The sequence below is a fragment of the Struthio camelus genome, chromosome 10 (assembly GCF_040807025.1).
Source record: "Struthio camelus isolate bStrCam1 chromosome 10, bStrCam1.hap1, whole genome shotgun sequence".
Taxonomy (NCBI): domain Eukaryota; kingdom Metazoa; phylum Chordata; class Aves; order Struthioniformes; family Struthionidae; genus Struthio; species Struthio camelus.
In genome coordinates, this window is record NC_090951.1 from 3,376,865 (window position 1) to 3,396,796 (window position 19,932).

The following is a 19,932-nucleotide window of genomic DNA, read 5'->3' on the forward strand; positions in this document are numbered from 1 at the left end:
GCAGCAGCGCTGGCAAACACAGCGTTCGCGTCACGTGCCAAAAATACTCCCCTGCGTCAGGTGCTGCTGCGGGAAGGGGGCCCCGGCCGCTGGCTCGCAGCCCTGTGCCCGGCTCTCCCCGGCTCAGCCGGGTGGCAGGACGGCCTGATGCGACGCCGCGTGCTGGCTCTGGCATGCACAGAGCGTGTGCGGTCTCGGTCTGTGCTGCGGGCGTACGTAGGCAGCTGAGCACAGGTGCCTTCCAGATTACTGCCGGCCTCGGTGGCGTTCAGATCAACAGGACTGCCACGATTTGTCTTTATGAAACTCCGGAGGACGTAACTTCTCAGCCTGCAAAGCCGCCGCGTAGCGTCTGCGATCCGGGCGTCAGGGCTGCGTGCTGGCAAGGGCGCAGCTGGCGTAAGCCCTGATAAAACGGGCCGCGTCCTCGCCGCCCGCGAAGGGAGCGGAGCAGATCAGCCGCGGGGACGGCGGAGCTTAGCGTGGGGGGCTCCCGCTTCAGTAATTTCAAGGGCTCGTTAAGGACCCAAGCGAGGAGATCAGTGTGTTTAAATGTGCTCGGGCCATTTTTGGAGGAGGTGTAGGTGCGGTACCTCCGGGGGACCTTGGCCCCAGTGGCCCTGCATCCCGCGGATATCACCCTGGTGCCTGGGGTGTTTGCTCAGAGCTGCGGGAAGATTAACGAGAGCGACTCGGGAGAACAAGACTGACCAGTTCCCACGGAGGGAACCAGCCGTTCCCTCGCCGTGCAGGGAGTTTTCCTTGGCAGCAACAAAGGTTTCACCCCCCTCCACCCCACCCCGTGCCTTTGTCAAAGCCCTGCTGGGCTGGAGCCTCCCCCGGCGAGGTGGGGGGGGGGGGGAACTGCTCCTCCTCGGCCCCCGCTGTCGGGGGCGAGGGAAGGGATGGGGGGAGCCAGCCTGGGAGATGCCCTGCGCTTCCTGGGGCGGGCGACCGTGAAAAGTCTCTCGTGGTTTTGTTCCTGGCTTGTTCTGCCATGCATGCCCCTGGGGATGCTCTGTCCCCCCCGGGGGAATTGCAAAGGGTGGGAAACCTTTCTGAAGAGGACCCTTAGCCTTGCTGTCGCTAGGCTGGGGGGGGCGGGAGCTGAGCTGTGGTTCCCCCCCCCCCCCCCCCCCCCCCCCCCGCCGGCGAAGGGGCTGTTGCAGGAGGGGTTGGGTGAGCGCTCCTCAGCCGCTTCGGCGTTAAGATCGCCTCCGCCTCGGCCCCGGGGGTGTCACCGCTTCCGGCACGGCGGTGGCCCGTGTGGCACCCGGTGGTCCCGCCGCGAGGCGGGCGATGCCAGGTCTCGGCCCCAAGGGTGGGCTGCGATCTGGACGTGGCCATAGGCGCGCTGCACGTGGACCGAGGCAGCGAGAGCGGGTGTCTGTGACGGGCTGCAGTGTGGGAAACGGCCAGCGGTGAGAAGGGCCCCCGGGCCCCTTTGCCCTGTCCCTCTGGCACGTGACAGGAGGAAATTAAGCGAGAGGAGGTTGCAATGCACCCGTCCCGCCTTCCCGCAGGCTAGGAAACGTGTGATACAGCCAGGAAACTCAGATGCAGAGTGGATTAAACCACCACCTCCGCCGGAGCACCTCTCTTGGTGTTAAAGCTCCCGCTGCAGAGCGAGTCAAAGCCCTGCCGCTGCCAGGGTGAAATCCTTTCCCTGCCTGCAGCAGCGTCCCGCGCCCCTGCGCGCTGCCTCTGGCCCTCTGCACGGCACCAGCCGCCGCGGATGCAGACGCGGCCCTTGTCATCGCGGCTTGGATCTGCTGCCGGAAATCTTGGCAGCCCGGTGGAGGTGGCGGCTGAGAGCAGCGGGCAGAGCAGAGCCGTCCCTTCGGGGCTGCAAAGGCAGGAGCTGAGTCCTGCGAGAATGTTTGCGGGATGCAAACGGGATGGATTTCCTCAGGGGCTTTAAGAGCCCTTTTCTCCTTTACCTGCAGGTTCGGTACTGTCCCCGCACCGAGGGACAGACGGATCTGGAGGAAAGTACTCTGGTAGCTGCTGCAGGAAAGCAGCCAGTGATTTCTTCATTTTAATTACAGCTTTTAAAGGCCCCCCGACTGCTCCGGCTGGAGCATTGTCTCCATGTCAGATGCAGATGCGAGCGTGGGCTCGAGCGTTGCCACTGTGCGGAAAGCCGCCCACTGCCTGAGCCTGAGCTCATCATGAGGATTAATCAAGTTTATAATTCCAGCTTTCCGGACGCAGGTGGGCAGGGGCTCGGGCGCCGCTAAACCCCTGCGGCCGGGCAGCGAAGCGACCGCTTGGCTCGCCGCCGGCAGGGGAGCTGCCCTGGCTGCGTGCGTGGCCCCCGGCTGTGCTGCCCGCCCGGGGCGAGCGCGGTGCAGATCCCTGATTTCGCACCGTGTCGGGGCAATCCGAGCCTCGGCACGCCGCCGGTTCCCAGGTGGGCGCAGAAACGCCGGCGCTGCCCGGACAGAGGGGCGCAAAAGGCTGCGAGCGTGTATCAGACCTGTCCGGCGAGACGTCGCGGCCGAGGGACGCAGCCGGCGCCAGGACCGCCGCGGTTAGGGCTTGGAAAGCGGAGCTGGACCCGACGTGTGCCGAGACTGAGGGCTGAGCTGTGGGTGTTTCGCAAAGATCCTTAAGGAGAAACTCAGTGCAAGTTTTAGGGAGAAAACATTGCATCCTGAAATCCCATTACCCTGGAAAACCCAGGCTCGCCTGGTGGCTTTTGCATGAGCATCGCTGGGCCCAAACCTGGGCACGGGTGGGAGACCTGCTGCTGCGGAGTCAGGATCTGCTCCTTGCTCTGGTCATCGAGCAGTCCCCAGGCAAAGGCTCTGTGGTTTTGTTCGCAGAGCTGAAGCGGCTACTCGAGTGGCTCAGGCCTCTCCGATCCCTTTTCCCTGTAGGGTGCAATGCCGGCACCTGCTCGGGGAGTCCCAGAGGGATGTGATCTCTGCTCGAGGCCGGCGCTACGTCGTGTCCTTTATCGCTGCTGCGCTCCAGGCTCCGTCCTGTGGGTTCATTCAGCGAGGCTTTGCGGGTGACTTTTTGCCCTTGCACGTCACTTCCTCTGGCTTTGTGTTCAGCGAGGCTTTGCGGGTGATTTCTGCGGATGATATTTTGTCCTTGCGTGTCATTTCCTCTGGCTTTGCGAGGACGTGAAAGGATTTGATTGCAAGGCTAGGCCGGCTGCTCCCGTCCCCTGGAAGGGTGCGCAGAGCCGGGGAGAGGCTGGGAGGAGGGCGGCGAAGCTGCGACGTTCGTCTGAAATAGAGCAGAAGAAAGGCCCTTCCGCTGTCACTGCCTCGACTGCTTTCGATCCCGGCTCCTTGCTGCTCCCTTTCCATCTCGGCACAAGGTTTAAATGCCTCCCGGGTTTCTCCTGGGCTTCGCACGTGTCGGCCCAGTCCGGGCACCCTCTGCATCCCCTTCTCCGCCTTTGCTGGCGGGCGCCAGGCTCGTGGCCTGCTCGTCTCTGCCCCACGCGGCACTCGCGGGATTTTCTCATATCAGCTGCATCCTTTCGTCTTGGGGGACGCAATTCTTGCCAAGACGCCTCAGGTCCCGGAAAATCCACCGCTCTTGCAACGCCCCTGTTTGCACCCTGTGCTGCAGCATCTCTTGTCCCTGGCGCCACTTTCTCCCCCCGCCCCAAAAGCCACGGTCAACAAGCTGCAAAATCGTGTTAGGGAGTTGCTGAGAGCGCCAGCACGTCTTTCGTGTCACGCTTGATTAGGGAAGCCACAGATGGCAGCAGCGCTGCTTCGTTCCAAGATGCAATTTCCTCGCGAGCGCTTTATCAAGTGGGTAAGTGGGCGCAGTCAGCGCCGGCTCCTGCCCCTCGGAAATGGCATCGCACGTCTCCTCGGCACCAAGGGCTCTGCACGGGCAGCGCTGCCCCTCGCCTTCCCCCCGGGCCAAGCTCGGCCGAGGAGCGGAGGCGTCGCTAGAGCAAAGCGCGTGCAGCCGGCGTCCGAGCCGCTGCCTCGCGGGGCTGACAGCTTCCCGGCTGGTCCTCGCCTTTTCCAAGCATTCGGGACACTACGAGCATGATCAAAAAAAATGCTCCGTCCCCTTGGGGAAGTGCCTGCCCTTGGGAAAGCGTGTGCGGTTCTCCTGCAGCGTTTGCAGGCTGCTGTGGTGTCGGGGTTGCGAGCGCAGCTGTCTCGCAGTGAAATGCAATCAGGCTGTCCCTTCACCCGGCGGGGGGAGACGAAAGAAAAATAGCACGAGCAATAAGAAGTCACGAGATGTTAACTGTTTTAAAATTCTGATCAAGTTTTATACAGTAAAGACTATTAGGTTTTTTTTTTTTTTTCAAAGTCTCATCTATAACAGCAATGGACTACGAATGAACTTTGTCGCGTCTCTCCCATCTCTGTTTCCCTGGCTCATTGCAGCAGGCAGCAAGCTCGCGCCAGCCTCCAACTGAACTGCTGCAACGTTTGGTCAAAGCTGGCAGCCCAAAACCTCTTGGAAAAGGTCCTTCTCTTCTTTCTCCTCCAGAAGGCCCTCGTAATCGAGCAGACCATGCCTCGGGAGGGCTCTTGGCACCCGTGTAGCCTCTTTGCGATGAAACCCACAGCGAAGGGCGACTCTCGGAGCTGCCCGTCTGTCTGCGGACGGCTCCAGCCGACTCTTTTCTTTGCTGCTGACGTTCCCTGGCTGGCGTTTGCAGTGGGAAGACACGGATTTATTATATGCCAGCTGCCCATGGGGAATACAGATGTGCCGGAAGACACGTGCTTACAAGAAAGCCTGTTGTCAGCTACGTGTTACCTCGCCTGTCTGGTTGAGCATCGTGATTAAAGGCCGCCCTGGCATTGCAGGACCTGGAAGATGCTAAAGCTCATTACGCGGTGGCAACGTTCCTGTAAGCGAGCAGCCAAAAAGCCCCTTCTTATCCTGGAGGCCTGGTTCGCTCTCAGCCTCGGAACAGCAGCTGCAAGGCAGGAGCGTGACGCCGCGGGCTGTGCTGGTCCCCGCTGTGGGACGCGCAGCTGGTCTCATCTCCGCGCGCGGACGGAGTTGAGCGCTCATTGCGGTGAAAGCTGAGGCTCTTGGTTTGTGTTTTGGCTCTTCTTTTCCTGGATTAATTCTCCTGGAGAAACGACAGGGTTGTGAAGTGGGTGCAGGGCTGAGTTTGGGGCTTGTTTGGTTTTTAAAGCTCTCCTGAGCTCTGTGCGGGAGGGCTTGAGGGAAGCGCGCCCAGGAGCGCGCGCGGGATGCTGGGGAAGGCTGTGCGTCCAGCGGACACGTTCAAACGCCTTTTGGGGCCTTTGATCAGTGGAAATGTTGTCTCGTGGGCTGGCCAGCGAGCAGTTAAACCCTCAGGAGCGTCTGCAGAGCAGGCGGTGCTCTAAATGCGCTTATTAACGCCTGCTGCAAGCCCATCCAGATTTCTGCTGAGCTTGCAATGCTGCTCACAGCCGCTGTGAGCCCAGGAAGGGGGGGTGTCTCTCTCAGCCCACACCCCAAATCCGCTCTCCCAGAGGCTTGCGGTGAGCGCGTGCGTGGAAAAGGATGCGAGGGATGCCGGGGAGATGCTGGTCGGCTGCTTTTGGAGCAGTTGCTTGAGCGTTGTGGTATGCAAACTCCTGCAACCTGGGATGTGCAAAAAGCAGCCCCCCCCCCCCAACTTACTGTCCGTCCCTGGAGGAGGTGAGGAAGGGCTGTTCAGGCAGCACAAGGCCATCTGACCGCTGTCATCTGCGCATGGCTGGCAGGGAGCTTGGAGATGGCCCTGTGCCTGTCTTGGGCCAAGCCTGGCCTGAAACGGAGCCGGGAGCTGCCGTTGCTCCAGCACAACCCAATTTTCTTTCTGGCGATGCCTGGAGGAAGCGTGTTGTTCTGGGAGCAGCGCTGCGCGTGGCCGTGTCCCCCAGGGAGGGACGGGCGGGCGGGCGTCCTGGCCGCTCCGCGTGCTGGCGCGGGATTTCTGGCGCGTGGCAGAGCTTCGCAGAGCCAGAACCGGCGTCCAAGGGGTGCGTCATCGCTTACGGGTTTTGCTGGTGCTGGAACTGCCCGGGCTGGGCTGCGTCTGGCTCCCAAGCGGCGCGGGGTGGCCTCGGCGCAGCTCTCCCCGGGCTGGCGGGATCCTGGCGGGGTGATGCACGTCCATCAGCTTGTCCAGGGGGGTTGTGCCTGCTTGCTTTGTGAAGCAGAAAAGCTGTCGTATCCAAGAAGTTGCTTAAAGGGAGCAATTCTGGACCGGATGGATATTCATAAGGCTGCACATCGTCCTCTGTGGTGGAGAAATTTCTGCTGTTTCTTTATGTGCAGTGGTGTCACGCAAGAGGACGTCTGAGTGTCCTGCACCAAGCGGCGCTCGGCAGGCAGGTTACCTGGGCTGCGTCCTCTGCACGGGGCGTTATGAGAAGTTGAATCCGTGCAGCGGGCCGCAGGCTTTCCAGGGGGGACGGATTTGTTCTGCTGTCCAATTCCGTTCCCCCAAGCACTGAGCTGAGAAACTTTGTGTTTTCTAAAAAGCTCCGCTAGCTCAGTCAGCGGATGAAGGCAGGTCTGCGTCCACACGTGCTCCCTAACGTGGTGGAAGCGGAGGACGTTCTCCAAGCCCCGGGACCGGGACAGCGTGCTCTGCTCAGTGGAGCGTTTCATGTTTGGTTTAATTTTAAACTGTTTTTCCTCTGATGAACTGGCTGTTTGCCCTTTGGTGCTTGCTAGTCTCTGAGTTGAGAGAAACCCTTTCTTTTTTTTTTTTTTTTTTTTTTTTTTTTTGCTGTGGGGTTGGTTGCCTGTGTCCTGGGATCGAGGTCTGCATTGGGCCCTCGCCCCCAGCAGCCGAGCGGCCGGCGTGCGAAGCGCCGCGGGTTTGAGCATCCCTGGGCGTCGAGGAGGCGGCCAGGGCAGGGCAGGATGGACGAGGCCGCCTTGGAAGATCACGAGCACCTTTGCCGGCTGGTGGCTCATGCTGGCCCTATTTCATCCCTCAGGCTAGGAGATGTCACCTTCCAAATGTGGCATATGGAGCTTAGGCTTAAACTGTCTCCTTTCCAGGCTAAAAGATATGTCAGGAGGAAGAAAAATGCCTCTGAGCAGTGCAGAAAGCACAAGACCGCTGTGTGGCCTTGCTCATAGAGCAGCCAGGCCAGCTCTGCACCCATGTCCTATCCCTCGCTGCTGCTGGTGGCATCCTGGGGACGATGCCGATGGTGGCACGTGATCCCTGCTCCCAAGGTCTGTGGTGGTGGTTCCTCAGGCTTGTCCGTCACCCGCGTCCTTCCCTTGTCTTTCAGATGTCCTGCACTAACCTGGCCCATGCTGGAAGGACCTGCCAGCTTTAGCCAGCCCGTCCTCCGAGGCTGAAGATGGTGTTGAGGTCCTGCTGAGGGCAGAAGGGCAACCGAGCCAACCCGCAGCTTGCCAGCTCCCTGCACCACCGCATCCCCCTACGAGAGCCATGGAGGCCCCCCTGGACGTGCCAGTGGGCAACCTCATCGACTTCGACGCCGAGACGCCCGCCCCCGCAGAGCGCTCGCCTCCGGACCCCCCCGGCAGCAACGGGCACGCGGGGGACACGGCCGTGGAGGAGAGCGACGCCACCGAGTCGGCGGACAGCGAGAACGACATGGGCGACTCGCCCAGCCGCTGGAGCAGCTACCGCCGCTCGTCCTCCAACGAGTCCTTCTCCTCCAACCAGAGCACCGAGTCGGCCAAGGACGAGGTGGCGGCCGAGCGCCGGGAGTTCATGCGGCACTACGTGGAGAAGGTCTTCACCGGGGGGTGAGCATCGTGTTTGGTTCGGTTTGGTTCGGTTTTTCCCCTGTGCTTGGCTCATGCCGTTTGCGGCTCCGATGCCGCCTTGCAGCCGGGGAGCAAGGGGAGGACGCAGGCGCTGCGCCGAGGCCGCGAGGCTTGCTGCGCTCTCCGCAGCGCTCCGGCGCGGCATGTCAAGCGCGATCGAGCAAACCGCGGGTGATGAGCAACAGCCGAGCTGGGGTTGTTTTGGCTCGAGGCAGCGCGCCTGTCTCGGGAGCTCGGTTTCCGCTTGGGCTGTTGTTCGCTCTTTCCTCCCCCGTCTCTCTTTGCTTTACCCCCTGCCAGGGAGGAGCAAAAGAGCAACGTGGGTGGGAGGATGACAAAAGGGATGCGCCTGCTCCTTCCTCCCCTTTTTGCCCTCCTCCTGGCATTGGCATCGCAGCATCTGGACGTTGCAGGAGCTGAGCCTCCCTCCCAGGAAGGGGCAGCCGCCGTGCCGGCTGCAGCGGGGGCACCAGGCACGTTCTCGATTTTTTTTTTTCCTTTGCCTTTTTTCTGCTTCAGAGAAGATCTGGACCAAGAAGAGAAGGCCAAGTTTGGTGAGCTCTGCAGCGGCGAGAATGGGAAGGGCAGGGAATGGTTCGCACGATACGTGAGCGCCCAGGTAAGGGGAGATTTGGGCAGAATATCTGTTTATCTGTACAAATAGGTGTACAGGAGCTATCCTGTACCGGCGACTGGGGAGCAGCTGGGGCGAAAGGTGCAGGCCAGGGAAATTTGGCAGTGCCCAAGAGCAATATTTTTGGAGGGCGGGAACTTGGGGGTAAGGGAGGAGGTTTAGTACAGTAAGATACAGAAGTAAATAAATGCATCCTGAGGCACTTAAAAATATGATCGTTGTAATGGGGGAGAGAAGTTATCTGTTTATATAAAATGATATAAGATGAACACTCAGAAACGTCCCAGTCCCTAGAAAAACAAATCAGGAATTCAAACTGCTGCCTCCGAGATGGAGGTCTGATTGAAGTACTTTCTGGCCACCTTCCTTTGGGGACCTTGGGGAGCTGCGGTCGTCTTTGCCACTTGTTGCAGACAGCGGCTCGGGATAGCTGTGCTAAACTGGATCTGGGTTTGTGCTTGCAGCGCTGCAACTCCAAGTGTGTCTCGGAGCAGACCTTCTATCGCCTGATGCAATCTTTCGCCCTCGTGCTGTTTGAGTAAGTGGTGGTGGGGTTTTCAGCTTTGCTGTAATCACCTAAAGCCCCTGGGATCTCCCCACTAATCCAGAGGGGCAGGAGACCTCTGTCTGTGACCTGCCCTGCTTCTTAGGTGCAAGGAAGCAGAAGGCTAGTGCGAAGCACAACAGCGGGGAAGCATTGCCAGGGCTGGGGTGTCCCACGTGTCGTGGCCTGTCGGATGGTTGCAGACAGACCTAAGCTAGGCAGCAGGCGAGGAGGAGCACAGCGCAGATGCTGAAGCCAGTGGGGTCTGGCTGCAGGCTAGCCAGCTTTGCCCCAGTTAATAAACCTTGCCAAAAATCAGGGCTTTTTAGCCTGAGCATGGAGCTGGGCTTGACCCAGCTAGATGCCTTGCAGCCCTGAGCATGGGGTTGCTGCTGGGACTCGCTGCTGCTGGTCTCCGTGCAGGGTGAGCTCAGCAGATGCTGGGGCAGCTATGTAGAGGCGGTTGCTCTGGTGCTCTGAGGGCTTTGCTGGACGGGAGCTGCCCTTTCCTGGTGAGAGCAGAGCCACAGCTACAGGAAGGGTCAAGCAGGAACCACTAGGCTGCTTCGGTTGCTGTTGCCAGGCATCTTCATCTAGTTCTCCCTTGATTTCAGGTGTCACCAGATGGATGACTTCAGTCCTGCCAAGAATCTAATGACCATGTGTTTCACTTACTACTACATCGGTAAGAGGTGTCTGCACCCCCGAGCTTTTCTTGTGCTGGAGACAGATGGTGAAATGCTTTAGACCCAGGTGTTGAGGTTTGCCCGGCACTGGGAAGGGTAATGGAAGGCGTACCTGAGCTTGGTTTATGCTGGCTGACTCAGATACCGATAGGAGAAGAGCCTTCACAGCACAGAGGCTGTGCAAACCTGTTGGAGACCCTAGTTGTATTGGGAGCTCATGCTGACATTGGTTTGTCATTGCTTCTCGTACCTGAGCTAGTGAGAGATACTTATATGCGGTGGTTTCCCAGATGTCCCCTTATGCTGGGGATGCGACATGAATCCCCCAGCCCAGAAACACCTCTGCTCATTGCTTGATGTGTCGTGCCTCTCGGGAGGTTGGGTTTTCTATCCAAAATAGAGAGAGGAGAAAAACCTACAAGATGTGGGATGGGATGGAGACTGGGTCATTTCATGCTGGCTCCTGGTCTTTGTGGTGCATCTTCAGCAACGCTTGGAGCAGGTCCTTTGGGAGCTGGTGGCGGCTGCTGCACTGAGCTGTGAGAGCGGTGCTCTTTGCCACAGGGGTTAGCCCAGCCGTATGTTTGCTGTGGGACCCAAGAACCCACTGAGCTCCTGCTGGTTTTCACAGGCAAACCACACGCGCCGCCCTTGGAGACCAAGGAGAAGCCCACGGGCAGCATCGACTCATACCTGAAGTCGGCAAACAGTTGGCTGGCCGAGAAGAAGGACATCGCAGAGCGATTGCTGAAGAACACGTCAGCCAAAACGGAGAATGTGAAAGGCTTCTTCGGGGGCCTGGAGACCAAACTGAAGGGCCCCACAGCCCGGAAGAGCGAGTGGGTATCTCCCCACTGGGTGCTCCCGGCAGGCAGGGTGGGCTGGGACACGCACTCGTGGCGCGCCTGAGCCTGAAACCTCCTGGGCACGGACACCCCTAAGCCAGGGCTTGTTGATGCTGTGGGAAGGCAGTGCAGGAGATGTTGCTGGCCAGCTTTTTGGCCCTGGGGACCATGACGTGGGAGCAGGGGGGGCGGTCTTTAAAGTGAAGGTGCTTCCCTTGCCAATGGAGCCAGGGCTTTGCCGCATGGGCTGTGTGGGGACAGGCTTCTTTGGAGCTGATGCTGATTTCTGTGTCACAGAAGTGAAGGGGAGGACAAGCCAAAGGAGAAGCTGAAGAAGAGAGGTGAGTGGAGCCAGTGTTGCTGAGTTAAGCAGGGCAAGGTATCTGCTGGGGAAGGAGCGAGGGTTGGAAGTGGTGTGAGATGCTCGGTGTTGCTGGAGCTGTGGGGTAGAGATATGTGGCAGGAAGGACTGGTGATATCTCCCCTGAGCTCCTGAAGAAGTGCTCCAAAGGAGCCTTTTTAGCTTGTTGTTTTGGGGCAGTACCATGTCCCATCCCAGAAGGGAGCCAATGGCATCTCGTCCCTGGTGGCGTCAGGTTTCAGAGAGCTTTGGATGTCTGCTGCCTCTGAGCTTTGAGCTTCATTTTGAGATGTGCTCATTTTGAAACTTTTGGTCACTTTTGATCTGTTGATTTTTGGTGTTGCTGCTCCTGTTGCCCTCCCAGTAGCTGTGTGTGCTGCTGAAGCAGTGGTCCAGCCCTTGAGCATCCTCCCAGGACCTGTGTGCCTCTATCAGACTTCATGTCTGCCTGCAAAGGGAGGCAAGCGCTCCTCTGCTTGTCATTGAGGATGTGCTGGCGCCAAGCATTTGATCTGCAAACCTCACCGTGGTGGCCGCTTGGACACCTGGCAGGGAATGCAAAGTCCACGTGTGGGTGAGAGGGTGGACATCGTCCAGGCCGCATGTGTCATTGTGCTTCCCCACAGTTTCTGTGCAGAGCCCAGAGGAGGAGAAGAAAGGAGAGAAGATCTACCTGTACATGCACCTCAAGCAGCAGCCTATCTGGTAAACCTACGCAGAGCGAGCTGGGCTCCTGCCTCGCATGAGGCTCCCCGGAGCTGGGAACAGAAATGCAAGAGGGGATTTGACCGCCCTGCCCACACGTTGCATTTTTCCCAAACTCTCATGATTGCTTTTAAGTTGTTGCTGCCCCTACAAGAGATGGCTGTGCCTTTGCACATCCCTTTTCCCCGAGAAAGTGTGTTTGCGACCACAGAGGGGCTGGTTTGGGGAGCTGGTCCTGGCTGACCCTGTGGCCTGTGCGAGGAGCACAGATGGGTGACGGGGGCAGGACAGAGCCTTTGTGGAACATTAGAGAGAGGCTCCTATTTGCAATGATCCCCATCTGCAAAGTGGACCAAATCTTGCGGACTCGCTGAGCCCCCACTGAATCATCACCCAAGGAGCCAGAGGGCTGGTCGGAGGGCTGGCTCGTGGGTCACCACCGTGACCATCTCGTTCCTCCTCGACAGGCACAACCTGAGGTTTTGGAACGCTGCCTTCTTCGATGCGGTTCACTGCGAGCGGAGGAAGAGGTCTCCCACCACCAGGTAGGACGCGAGCCCCCAGCCCCCCCGCCTCGGCCGTTCCCTGCCCTCGGAGGGGACACGGTGTCGCCGCTCCAGCTATTCCTAGCGCAAGGGGCAGCGGCGCTTTGGGCCCCGCTGCCCTGGGGAGTCAGCGGCTGCAGCTCGTCCTCGTGTGCAATTAATCCAGCAGTGTCCCCCATGCTTGGAGCCGTGGGTTTTTTGGTTTTTGATTTTTTTGTTGTTTTTGGGTTTTTTTTTTTTTTTTGAAGGTCTTTTCAGTGCTCTCGGTTCCCCTGGGTAGGTGGGGTGGCAAGACTGCGTAGCGACATGGGTGAACGGATTAGCAGGAGTCTGGGGGAGGCTGTGTTTCGGGGGGGGGGAGGGGGGTTGTGCTTCCCAGCCCTGCCAAAGCCCAAGGTCAGCCCCGTGTTTTCCCCTGCTCCTGGTAGCTCTAAGCAGAAGCACCGCAGGGAAACGCTCTGCTTTCTGCCTTGGAGCACAAGGCTGCCGGGGACACGGGGCTGTCAGGTGAGCAAAGGGAATAATTAATCCCTTTTCCGGGCCCAGGCCAATCTGCCTTCTCTTAAGGATTTGGGAACGTACAGGTTTTCTTGCTCGTTTTGCATTGCTTTTCCAAGGACTAAGCCCTAGAGGTGTGGCCGGAAAGGCAAGGAGCTGTTATCGCTTGGTGCGCAAGCAAATCTTACCAAAGCCCCGTTTATGGCAGGGGTGAAACCGCAGGGGAGGGCGAGTCCCCGGGGTGCCGGGGAGGTGCCGCGGGAGCAGCGCGGGGACAGCCCCGGGCAGCCAGCGCCGAGGAGAGGATCGGCATCAGCCCTGCCAGCGGGCGCTGCAGGGGCCTTCGAAGCTCCTCTGCGTTTTGCAGCCCGCCTGCGCCACTGGCGGGAGAGGGTGGCCGGGCGCTGCGTGCTCGTGTAGTGCTTGGAGGTTTGGAGCTCTCTGGGTGAAAGTCGCCGAGCGTTTCAGTCCTGACCCGTTTTTGAGCACTTCTTGAAGTAGCCCGCCCTCCTGCGTCCTCCCCCAAAGACTGAAGCTCAGCCCTGGCAGCGTTTGCCTACGCTTCGGGATGCTCTGCCCGGTGAACCGATCGGTCTTTTCTTTCTCCTTTAATGCTTTTTCTTCTTTCCCTAAGCAAACGAGTGGAGAAAAAACCCCCAAAAAACTATTGAACAGTAACGTAACCATAACCGCATTTGCTTCGATTAAGCCCCAAGTTAGCCGGAGCAAAACGTCTCGCCAGGAGCCCTCGCGCAGGGTCTCTGCAGCCGGGCGCCAGCCCTGCCTTGCCCTTTGCTCGGGGGTCTCGGAGGCTGGAGCGCCGCCACAAGCGGCACCGCGGGATGAGCGCCCTCGCCGAACCCCTCCGGATCCGCCGCAGCAAAACTCCTAAAGGCGCGCGGGCCCCCGGGGCGGCTGCCCTTAGTCCTCGGCGTTCGCTTTAGAAAAGGCGGCCAGCGGGAAGCTGAGCGTTTGGGATGCTTTTTCTAACCATGGCGGGGAGGGAAGGGGAGGGCGGGAAGGAAAAAGAACTAAATTCCTCTTTTTCTCTCTCTTTTCTCTCTCTCTCTCTGCCTCTAGTAACTTTTTCATCTGTTCTCTCTCTCTTTTTTTTTTTTTTTCCTCCTCCATCCATCTATCTTGCATGATCTTTAACGCCCAACCTTTGTTGGCCCTGTTTCTGCCGCCACTCCAGAGGGAACGCTGGAGAGGAAGAGGAAAAGAGGTGTGTCCGTCCGCATGGCTTGGTTGCGCTGTCTGACAGGGGCCGACTCGCTTCAGGTCCAAATCCTGCCTTGGGGTGACGTGCTTTGGAGGCAGGGTGGGCTCCGACCGGCCCTTGCTGCCCGCCCGAGATGGGACTCCTCTGTGTGCAGCAGCCACGTGCCGGTCTCTCTGGCAAAAACCCTGATTTCTCCTAAATGCTGCTGTTTTGTTTCATTTATTTTATTTTATTTTATTTTTTTAAAGTGCGACCAATTTCAGGCTGCAACATGATGGTCTTCCAGCGTGGAAACGGGGTGCACGGTTGATGGGGGACCGGAGGGTTTGTACCTCCTGACAGTCACCAGGAACAGGGCAGTTTTTGGACGTGAACTTGAGTCTCTTTAGTGGAGAAGGGAGAAAACGCCACCCGTCCTGTCCCTCCTGCTCTCCCTTTGCTGGTGACTCGTGCGGCGGCACGATGCGAGTGCTGCTGGCAGCTGCTTCGGGGTCCGTCCCCGGCCGGGGGCGGACGCGTTGGTCTGGCTTTTGTGTGTCCCTGGCTGTGCTGTTGCGTAGAGGTGGTGAAGACCTTTGTCCAGCTGGAAAATCTGATCCTTTTTTTTTTTCCTTCCTTTCCCATATGCCCTCGTATTGCCATCCTAGCACAAAAAGAAAAATGCGAACGGCTGCCGCATGTTGCAATCGCAAGCGGGTGCTGCAGGTTGCAAGGGCCAAAAGCAGTCACATCCATCAGCGATCAGAGGTGGGATCTGCAGGGGTGGAGAGTCTCTGCTCTATGGCTGGAGCTGGGGCTGCTTGACCTTGGAGCAAATCACTTGAAGTGACGGCACCAGCAAGAGGGCGAGGGCTCTGGGGAGCTCGGCAGTAGATTTTTAGCGTGGTTAAGGCACGCGCCGGGAGCTGGATAACCAACGTTTGCTTGGATAGAGCGCGGCTCGGGTTAGCAGTGCGGCGGCGTGATGCGAGCCTTGCCGGGTGCGAGCGCCCCGGCCAACGCGGCCGGTGGCTGCAGCTGCCCTTGGAGGGGCTGAGACGCTTCCTCCATGCACCGAAATGCAGCCCAAATAGTAACCCAGCGCCGCGGGGTCACGTTTGCGAGAGGGAGGAAACGAACCTCTGCGATGGCCCTTGTCGGGCCGCTGGAGAGCTGACAGGGTTTGGGTAGAGCCACGTGTGGGGTTGTCCTCCTTTCCGGGCACCTTACTCCTGCAAGAGGAGGAAAGCCAGAAACACGGTGACTTTTTCTTGGCCGCTTTGATATTTTTTTTCCCTTCCTCTGTCAAAGAATGTAAAAAGGCAGAAAAGAAACATTACAAACTTGTTTCCTCTGTAAGTGGGCCAGTGAGATCTGTGAAGTTTTGCTTCCAGTTGTCAAAGCTTTGAAAAAATGCTTAATTCTTCTCCTTTCTTCTCAACCTCCACGTTTGGCTTTTTTATTTTTTATTTTTTTTTGCTATCACGAGCTTTATCTGGAGAAACTTTTATTTTTTTTTAATCTTTTTAAAAATATCATATAGGTTCTCTGAGCCAGATCAATATGAGCAGCTCACCCCTTGTACCTGAAGACCTAGCTCAGCAACTTCTGCCCTCGCTCAAGCCAGCTCTGCCGTGCAGACTTCCCTTTGTGGGCAGGTCTGATTAAACACTCATCATTTTCCAGCTTCAGCAAGAAAAAAATTTACTCGGCCTGAGCTTGCACCACTGAATTTAGTGCAAGAGAGCCCCCACCTTCCTGAGCTTGCACCACTGAATTTAGTGCAAGAGAGCCCCCACCTTCCCGACCAGCCCTTTCCCTCTGGCGCAGCATCTCTGATCCTGTTTGGTGTGCGGGCGGGCTGCCCTGTGCTGCGAGCGCGGTCCCTTCGTGACACCCTCCTCTTGCTTCTCCTCCATATATGTCTTTTTTTTTTTCTTCTACCTGTCCCTGTTTCTCCTTCCCTTTCCTTTATCCTCTTATCCTTGTCTGTAACCTTCCCTGACTTCATCCCGGAAGAGGGCTGGCTTAATCCCGCAGCTGTAGTTCTCCCAAGGTGCATGCACTGAGCCGTGCCCCGGCACGGTGACGTCTCTGTCCTGCTCGGCGCCGCGCTGGCTTTGCGGCTAGCGGCCCAGCGAGGGGGACATCTGGATGGGGACTGCTGCCGCCTCCTCGTGTTGGTGCAAACGCGTACCGCCTGCGAGGCGGGGCCGAGGGAATGGCTTTGCCTGGCCAAAATGCAGCTTGCAGACTCGGTTTTTGGCACGAGACGAAGTTGCACCTGGCTCCTGGTGCTCGGGTAGAAGTGCCTGCTGGTGGTGGGCTCGGAGGAAAACTGGGTGCTGTTTGTCTCCTCTGCTTTGGGATGGCACCGCGGTTCTGCTCAGAATCGGGCGAGATTCGCCTGGGCCCCAGCGCCGCCTCCGCGGCAGCCGTCCGCCCGTCCCCGCGCGCCGCGTTGCAGACCGCCGCGCGCGCGCCCCCCCGTCCAGCCCCGCCGTGGCACGTCACAGCCGTTTCACACCTCGAGCTTGGAAGTTGATGCCTTTAAAGCCCACCTCCAACACGAGGGAAGGCGGTGGCCTTTGCCGGGGCGTCCTCAGGGCAGCGCTGTGGTTTAGCGGTGGTTAGTCGGGACGGCGGCCAAAGCCGCAGCTCGGCCGGTGACGGATCTGGGATCGGGGCTGGAGGGTCCAAAGCCGTTTCCTAGCTCTGAATTGGGGACTTTGCGTCCCGGCAGGGTGCTCCCCCGCCGGCTCTACCCGGGGGTCTCTTGCTTTGGCCGGGGGCGAGAGGGCGGAGGGGGGATGCGGGCCCCGGGCAGGGGGTGGCACGGCGGTGCCGGACGGGCTCGTGCCTTGCAGGGAGAAGTGGCGCCACATGACGCAGGAGGAGCGGGACGACAGCCTGCGCTTCAACGAGAACATCACCTTCGGGCAGCTGGGGTGAGCGTGGCGGGACGGCGCGGACGGGCCGGGCCGGGAGCCGCCGCTGCGCGGCCCGACAGAGCCGGGAGTCCCGCGTCTGAGGGCGTCCCGGTGCAAAGGGCTGCGGGGAGGAAGAGGAGGGTGGGGAGGGGGGAAGGAAGCTGCTGGGACGCCGGGGCCAGCCTGTGCCACGGGCACGCGTCTGTCTGTCCTCAGCACCTTCATCCACAACATGCTGGCCTTCGGCCTCAGCAAGAAGCTCTGCAGCGACTTCCTGAAGAAGCAGGCGACCATTGGCAATTTGGATGAAGGTAGGGGCGAGGTGGCCGGGGGGATGCGGGCGGCCCCGGGCACGGCAGAGGGCTGGGGCTGGCCCCCGGGGCGGCCTCGGCGGCGTGCGTCCCCACGGTCCCCTCGCCGCGTTTTCTCTCCCCTTCGCAGAGCAATACAAGCTGCTGAGCGACCACATCGAGCAGATGGCTGCCGAGTAGCCGCCTGGCCGGGGCAGAGCCACGTCGTCCGGAGCGAGCGCGTGGCGAGGGCAGCGACTGCCACCTCCAGGGCTGCCTGCAACTGAGGATGGGCTATTGCAAAACAGCGTGCACGCGTGTGCGTGCACGCACACACACACACACACACACAACCACCCCTGCAATCAACCTGCATGACCGTCAGCCAACCGTTAGAGCTGCGCCGCGGGCAGCCTGTAGAAATAGGAGCCAAACCGCCCCCTCGCTCGCCAGAGCCTCCCGCATCTGTTTGCAGAGTTGACTTTCCCAGGCGTATTTTTTTTTTTTTTTTGTCGGTTTGGGAAAAAAATTCTAAGGCAAGACGAAAAGCCAAGAGGAGCGCTGCCGCGGCCCCGCGGCGCGTCTGCTCTGTCGCTCGGGGCAAGGAGGGAAGTCGGTTCTCGAGGATGGCGATGCTGGGGAAGCGGAGGCCGACGGGAGTCCCGGTTGCGGTTCGGCCTCGGGCCGCGTTGCCGGTGCGCGGGACCGGCCGGCGGCTGGGCGCCGCTGCCTTCAGGCTCCTCGGGAGCTGCGGGGAAATGCCTTCCCTGGGGCGGCTTCCCTGCCTTCTCGTGGGAGGAACGCTTATGCTTTTGTTCATCTCGGTATGAGAGAAAATACAGTTTGCACCATATGGTTCGCCTCGATCAGCAGGATATAAGCCGTGGCCTTCGGCGTGCTTGCGGGGAGAGGAGGAAGAGGAGCTTTGCGCGAGGGCCGGGTGCGGAGCAGCCGCGAGGCAGCCCCTCTCTGCGCCGGGTTTTTTCCCCCCTCTTGCAAAATCTAGCTGGTCTGCAAATCCCCCGGGAAGAAGTTCCTTCCCCGGGCAGGTTCCCACGGCCGCTGCAGACGGGAGCATCACGCCGGCTCGGCTCGGCTCGCCCAGCCGCTCTCCGCCTGCATCCCGTCCCCCGGCCGTGTCCCTCGCGTCCCCCTACCGCGGGGTCAGCTCTCCCTCCCTGCCGTGGTTTTCGGCGTTGGGTGATGATGAGCTGCACGGCGCCCGTCTGCCTCGCCCCAGCCCGTCCTCCGTGCGAATGCAGTATTAATCCTCCGGCTCCCCGGGGCTGAACCGCTGCACTCTTGTTCCCTGGCCCCTTTGGTTTCGGCTGGTCCTCGATCAAACCTTGAGTAGCCCTCAGCCCTGCTGCTCCTTCGCTGGGGCGAGCCCGGCTCCCCAGCGTGTCTGGTTTTTCCCAGCGCGGTGCCTCGGCGGGAGCCTGCCCGTCTGCTCGCCCCTAGAGCCTCCTCCGCGGGCAGGAGAAGCAGGCTCGCGCCGCGCGCTCGGGGCTCGGCGTCTCCAGGGACCGTCGCTCCGAGTCGCCCCGGGCTGCCGGCTGCATCCCGTACGGTAAATAGCGTAGCAGGGTTTTTCCGTGTAGCTCTTGGTCTGCGGTGTCGTTTCCTTGCGCCAAGGCAATGCTTTTACATTGCTCGTTGGCCTTCCCGAAGCCCGGGATCGGGCAGCGTTAGCTCACGCCCGTAACTTTGTGAGGGCGAATTGCTGCTGGAGGGACTAGTTCGCACTTTGTGCCCGGTCGGAGGGCGCGCTGGCGGAGCGCGGCCGTCGGGAGCTCGGGGACGGGAGCTGCCGCCTCCAGCAGCCCGCCGAGGGCGCGTCGGCTCTGCCCCCGTTCCGTTCTTTCCCGAGTTCTGCTTTTGTTGTTTATTTTTCCAACATTGAAGAAGTTCAGTGGCAAAAAATATATTATTTGCATGGGTATTTTTCTAAAAAATAAAAAAATAAAAAAATAAAAAAAGCCTGTAGCAGTGTAACAGTAACACCAAGAGCATGTCGAAACGCGCTGCCCCTTGTTCCGGGATGTTCGTGGCTCCCGCTGGGATTTGCAATGCCGTCTTTCACCCTCTGTATAAACGGTCGTGCGTTCTGCTGTTTGACTTTGATGCTGTACTTAACGCTGTGGCTGCCACGCCGCGTACCGAGCGCGGTCATTAGACGATCAATCGTGCTGTATCTGGGCTGTGCGACTTTATGTACTGCGGGGTCTCGGTTTATTGATTTATCCGAGACGTTTCAAGGCTGAGCGTCGAGCGGCGTGACTTCCATAAACCCTTCGTGACTGGGACCGCGTGAAGGACGGGGCGAGAGGAGGCTGGAATAAATTGTCGTAAAAATGACTTTCTCATTTAGCCGTTGTCGTGTGTTTTAATCCGATGGCTCTTCTCCCCTCCGCTTGCTCGTCTTCAGTGCTCCCTTGTGCCTTCCCCAGCGCCCTCCCCTTCTGGCTTCTCCCTTTTGATGACCCACTTTCTTAATAGAGAAAATTGATGCACCTTTTAAAGAAACGTTAGTGTTTGCCCTGGAGCCATCTAGACACATGAAGGAGATTTTAATTTTTATTTTCTTTTCCCTTTTGTGCTCAATCTCTGCCAGCCACTGCCGATCCTGCATCGGAGCTGGGATTCTGCTCAGGCCTTGGGCCATGTGATTTTGCTGTATTTAAAAATCAATTACTCAGTATTAACTTATTAAAAAAGGACTTCCTTTCGATTAATGGGCTGTGGGCTTCATCCTCCCCCCCACCCCGGCTCGAGAAGCCACATCCTTGCGGATATCCGTATGGCCGAGCCGAGCCTTCCCGCCCCGCAGCGCTGCCTCTGACCTCGGGGGCGTCCTCGGTGGCGTCGACCTCTCGAGTCGGGGAGGACGCGTCCGGCGTCGGATGCTCTTGCCTGGGGTGACGTAGGGGCTCCGATTTAGCCCCGGTTCCTG

The 19,932-nt window shown here is 59.4% G+C and overlaps 1 protein-coding gene across 11 annotated transcripts in view; it reads left to right on the plus strand.

Moving 5' to 3' along the window:
• KIAA0513 (KIAA0513 ortholog) overlaps positions 1–19,337 on the plus strand; it is a 28,461-nt gene extending 9,124 nt beyond the window's left edge. For 4 of the 11 annotated variants that reach the window (XM_068955778.1, XM_068955779.1, XM_068955780.1 and 1 more), the window contains exons 2-13: positions 7,233–7,719; positions 8,260–8,359; positions 8,839–8,912; positions 9,533–9,603; positions 10,236–10,443; positions 10,747–10,790; positions 11,437–11,515; positions 11,983–12,060; positions 13,754–13,783; positions 16,627–16,707; positions 16,906–17,000; positions 17,131–19,337. In XM_068955778.1, the coding sequence (XP_068811879.1) occupies positions 7,397–7,719; positions 8,260–8,359; positions 8,839–8,912; positions 9,533–9,603; positions 10,236–10,443; positions 10,747–10,790; positions 11,437–11,515; positions 11,983–12,060; positions 13,754–13,783; positions 16,627–16,707; positions 16,906–17,000; positions 17,131–17,180 (1,233 nt within the window). In that variant the 5' untranslated portion in view covers positions 7,233–7,396 and the 3' untranslated portion in view covers positions 17,181–19,337. Of the gene's footprint in view, positions 1–5,015; positions 5,040–7,232; positions 7,720–8,259; positions 8,360–8,838; positions 8,913–9,532; positions 9,604–10,235; positions 10,444–10,746; positions 10,791–11,436; positions 11,516–11,982; positions 12,061–13,753; positions 13,784–16,626; positions 16,708–16,905; positions 17,001–17,130 lie in introns of those variants that run through there. The other 7 variants (XM_068955784.1, XM_068955785.1, XM_068955786.1 and 4 more) reach the window with 4 other exon arrangements.
• The last annotated feature ends 595 nt before the right edge of the window (positions 19,338–19,932 follow it).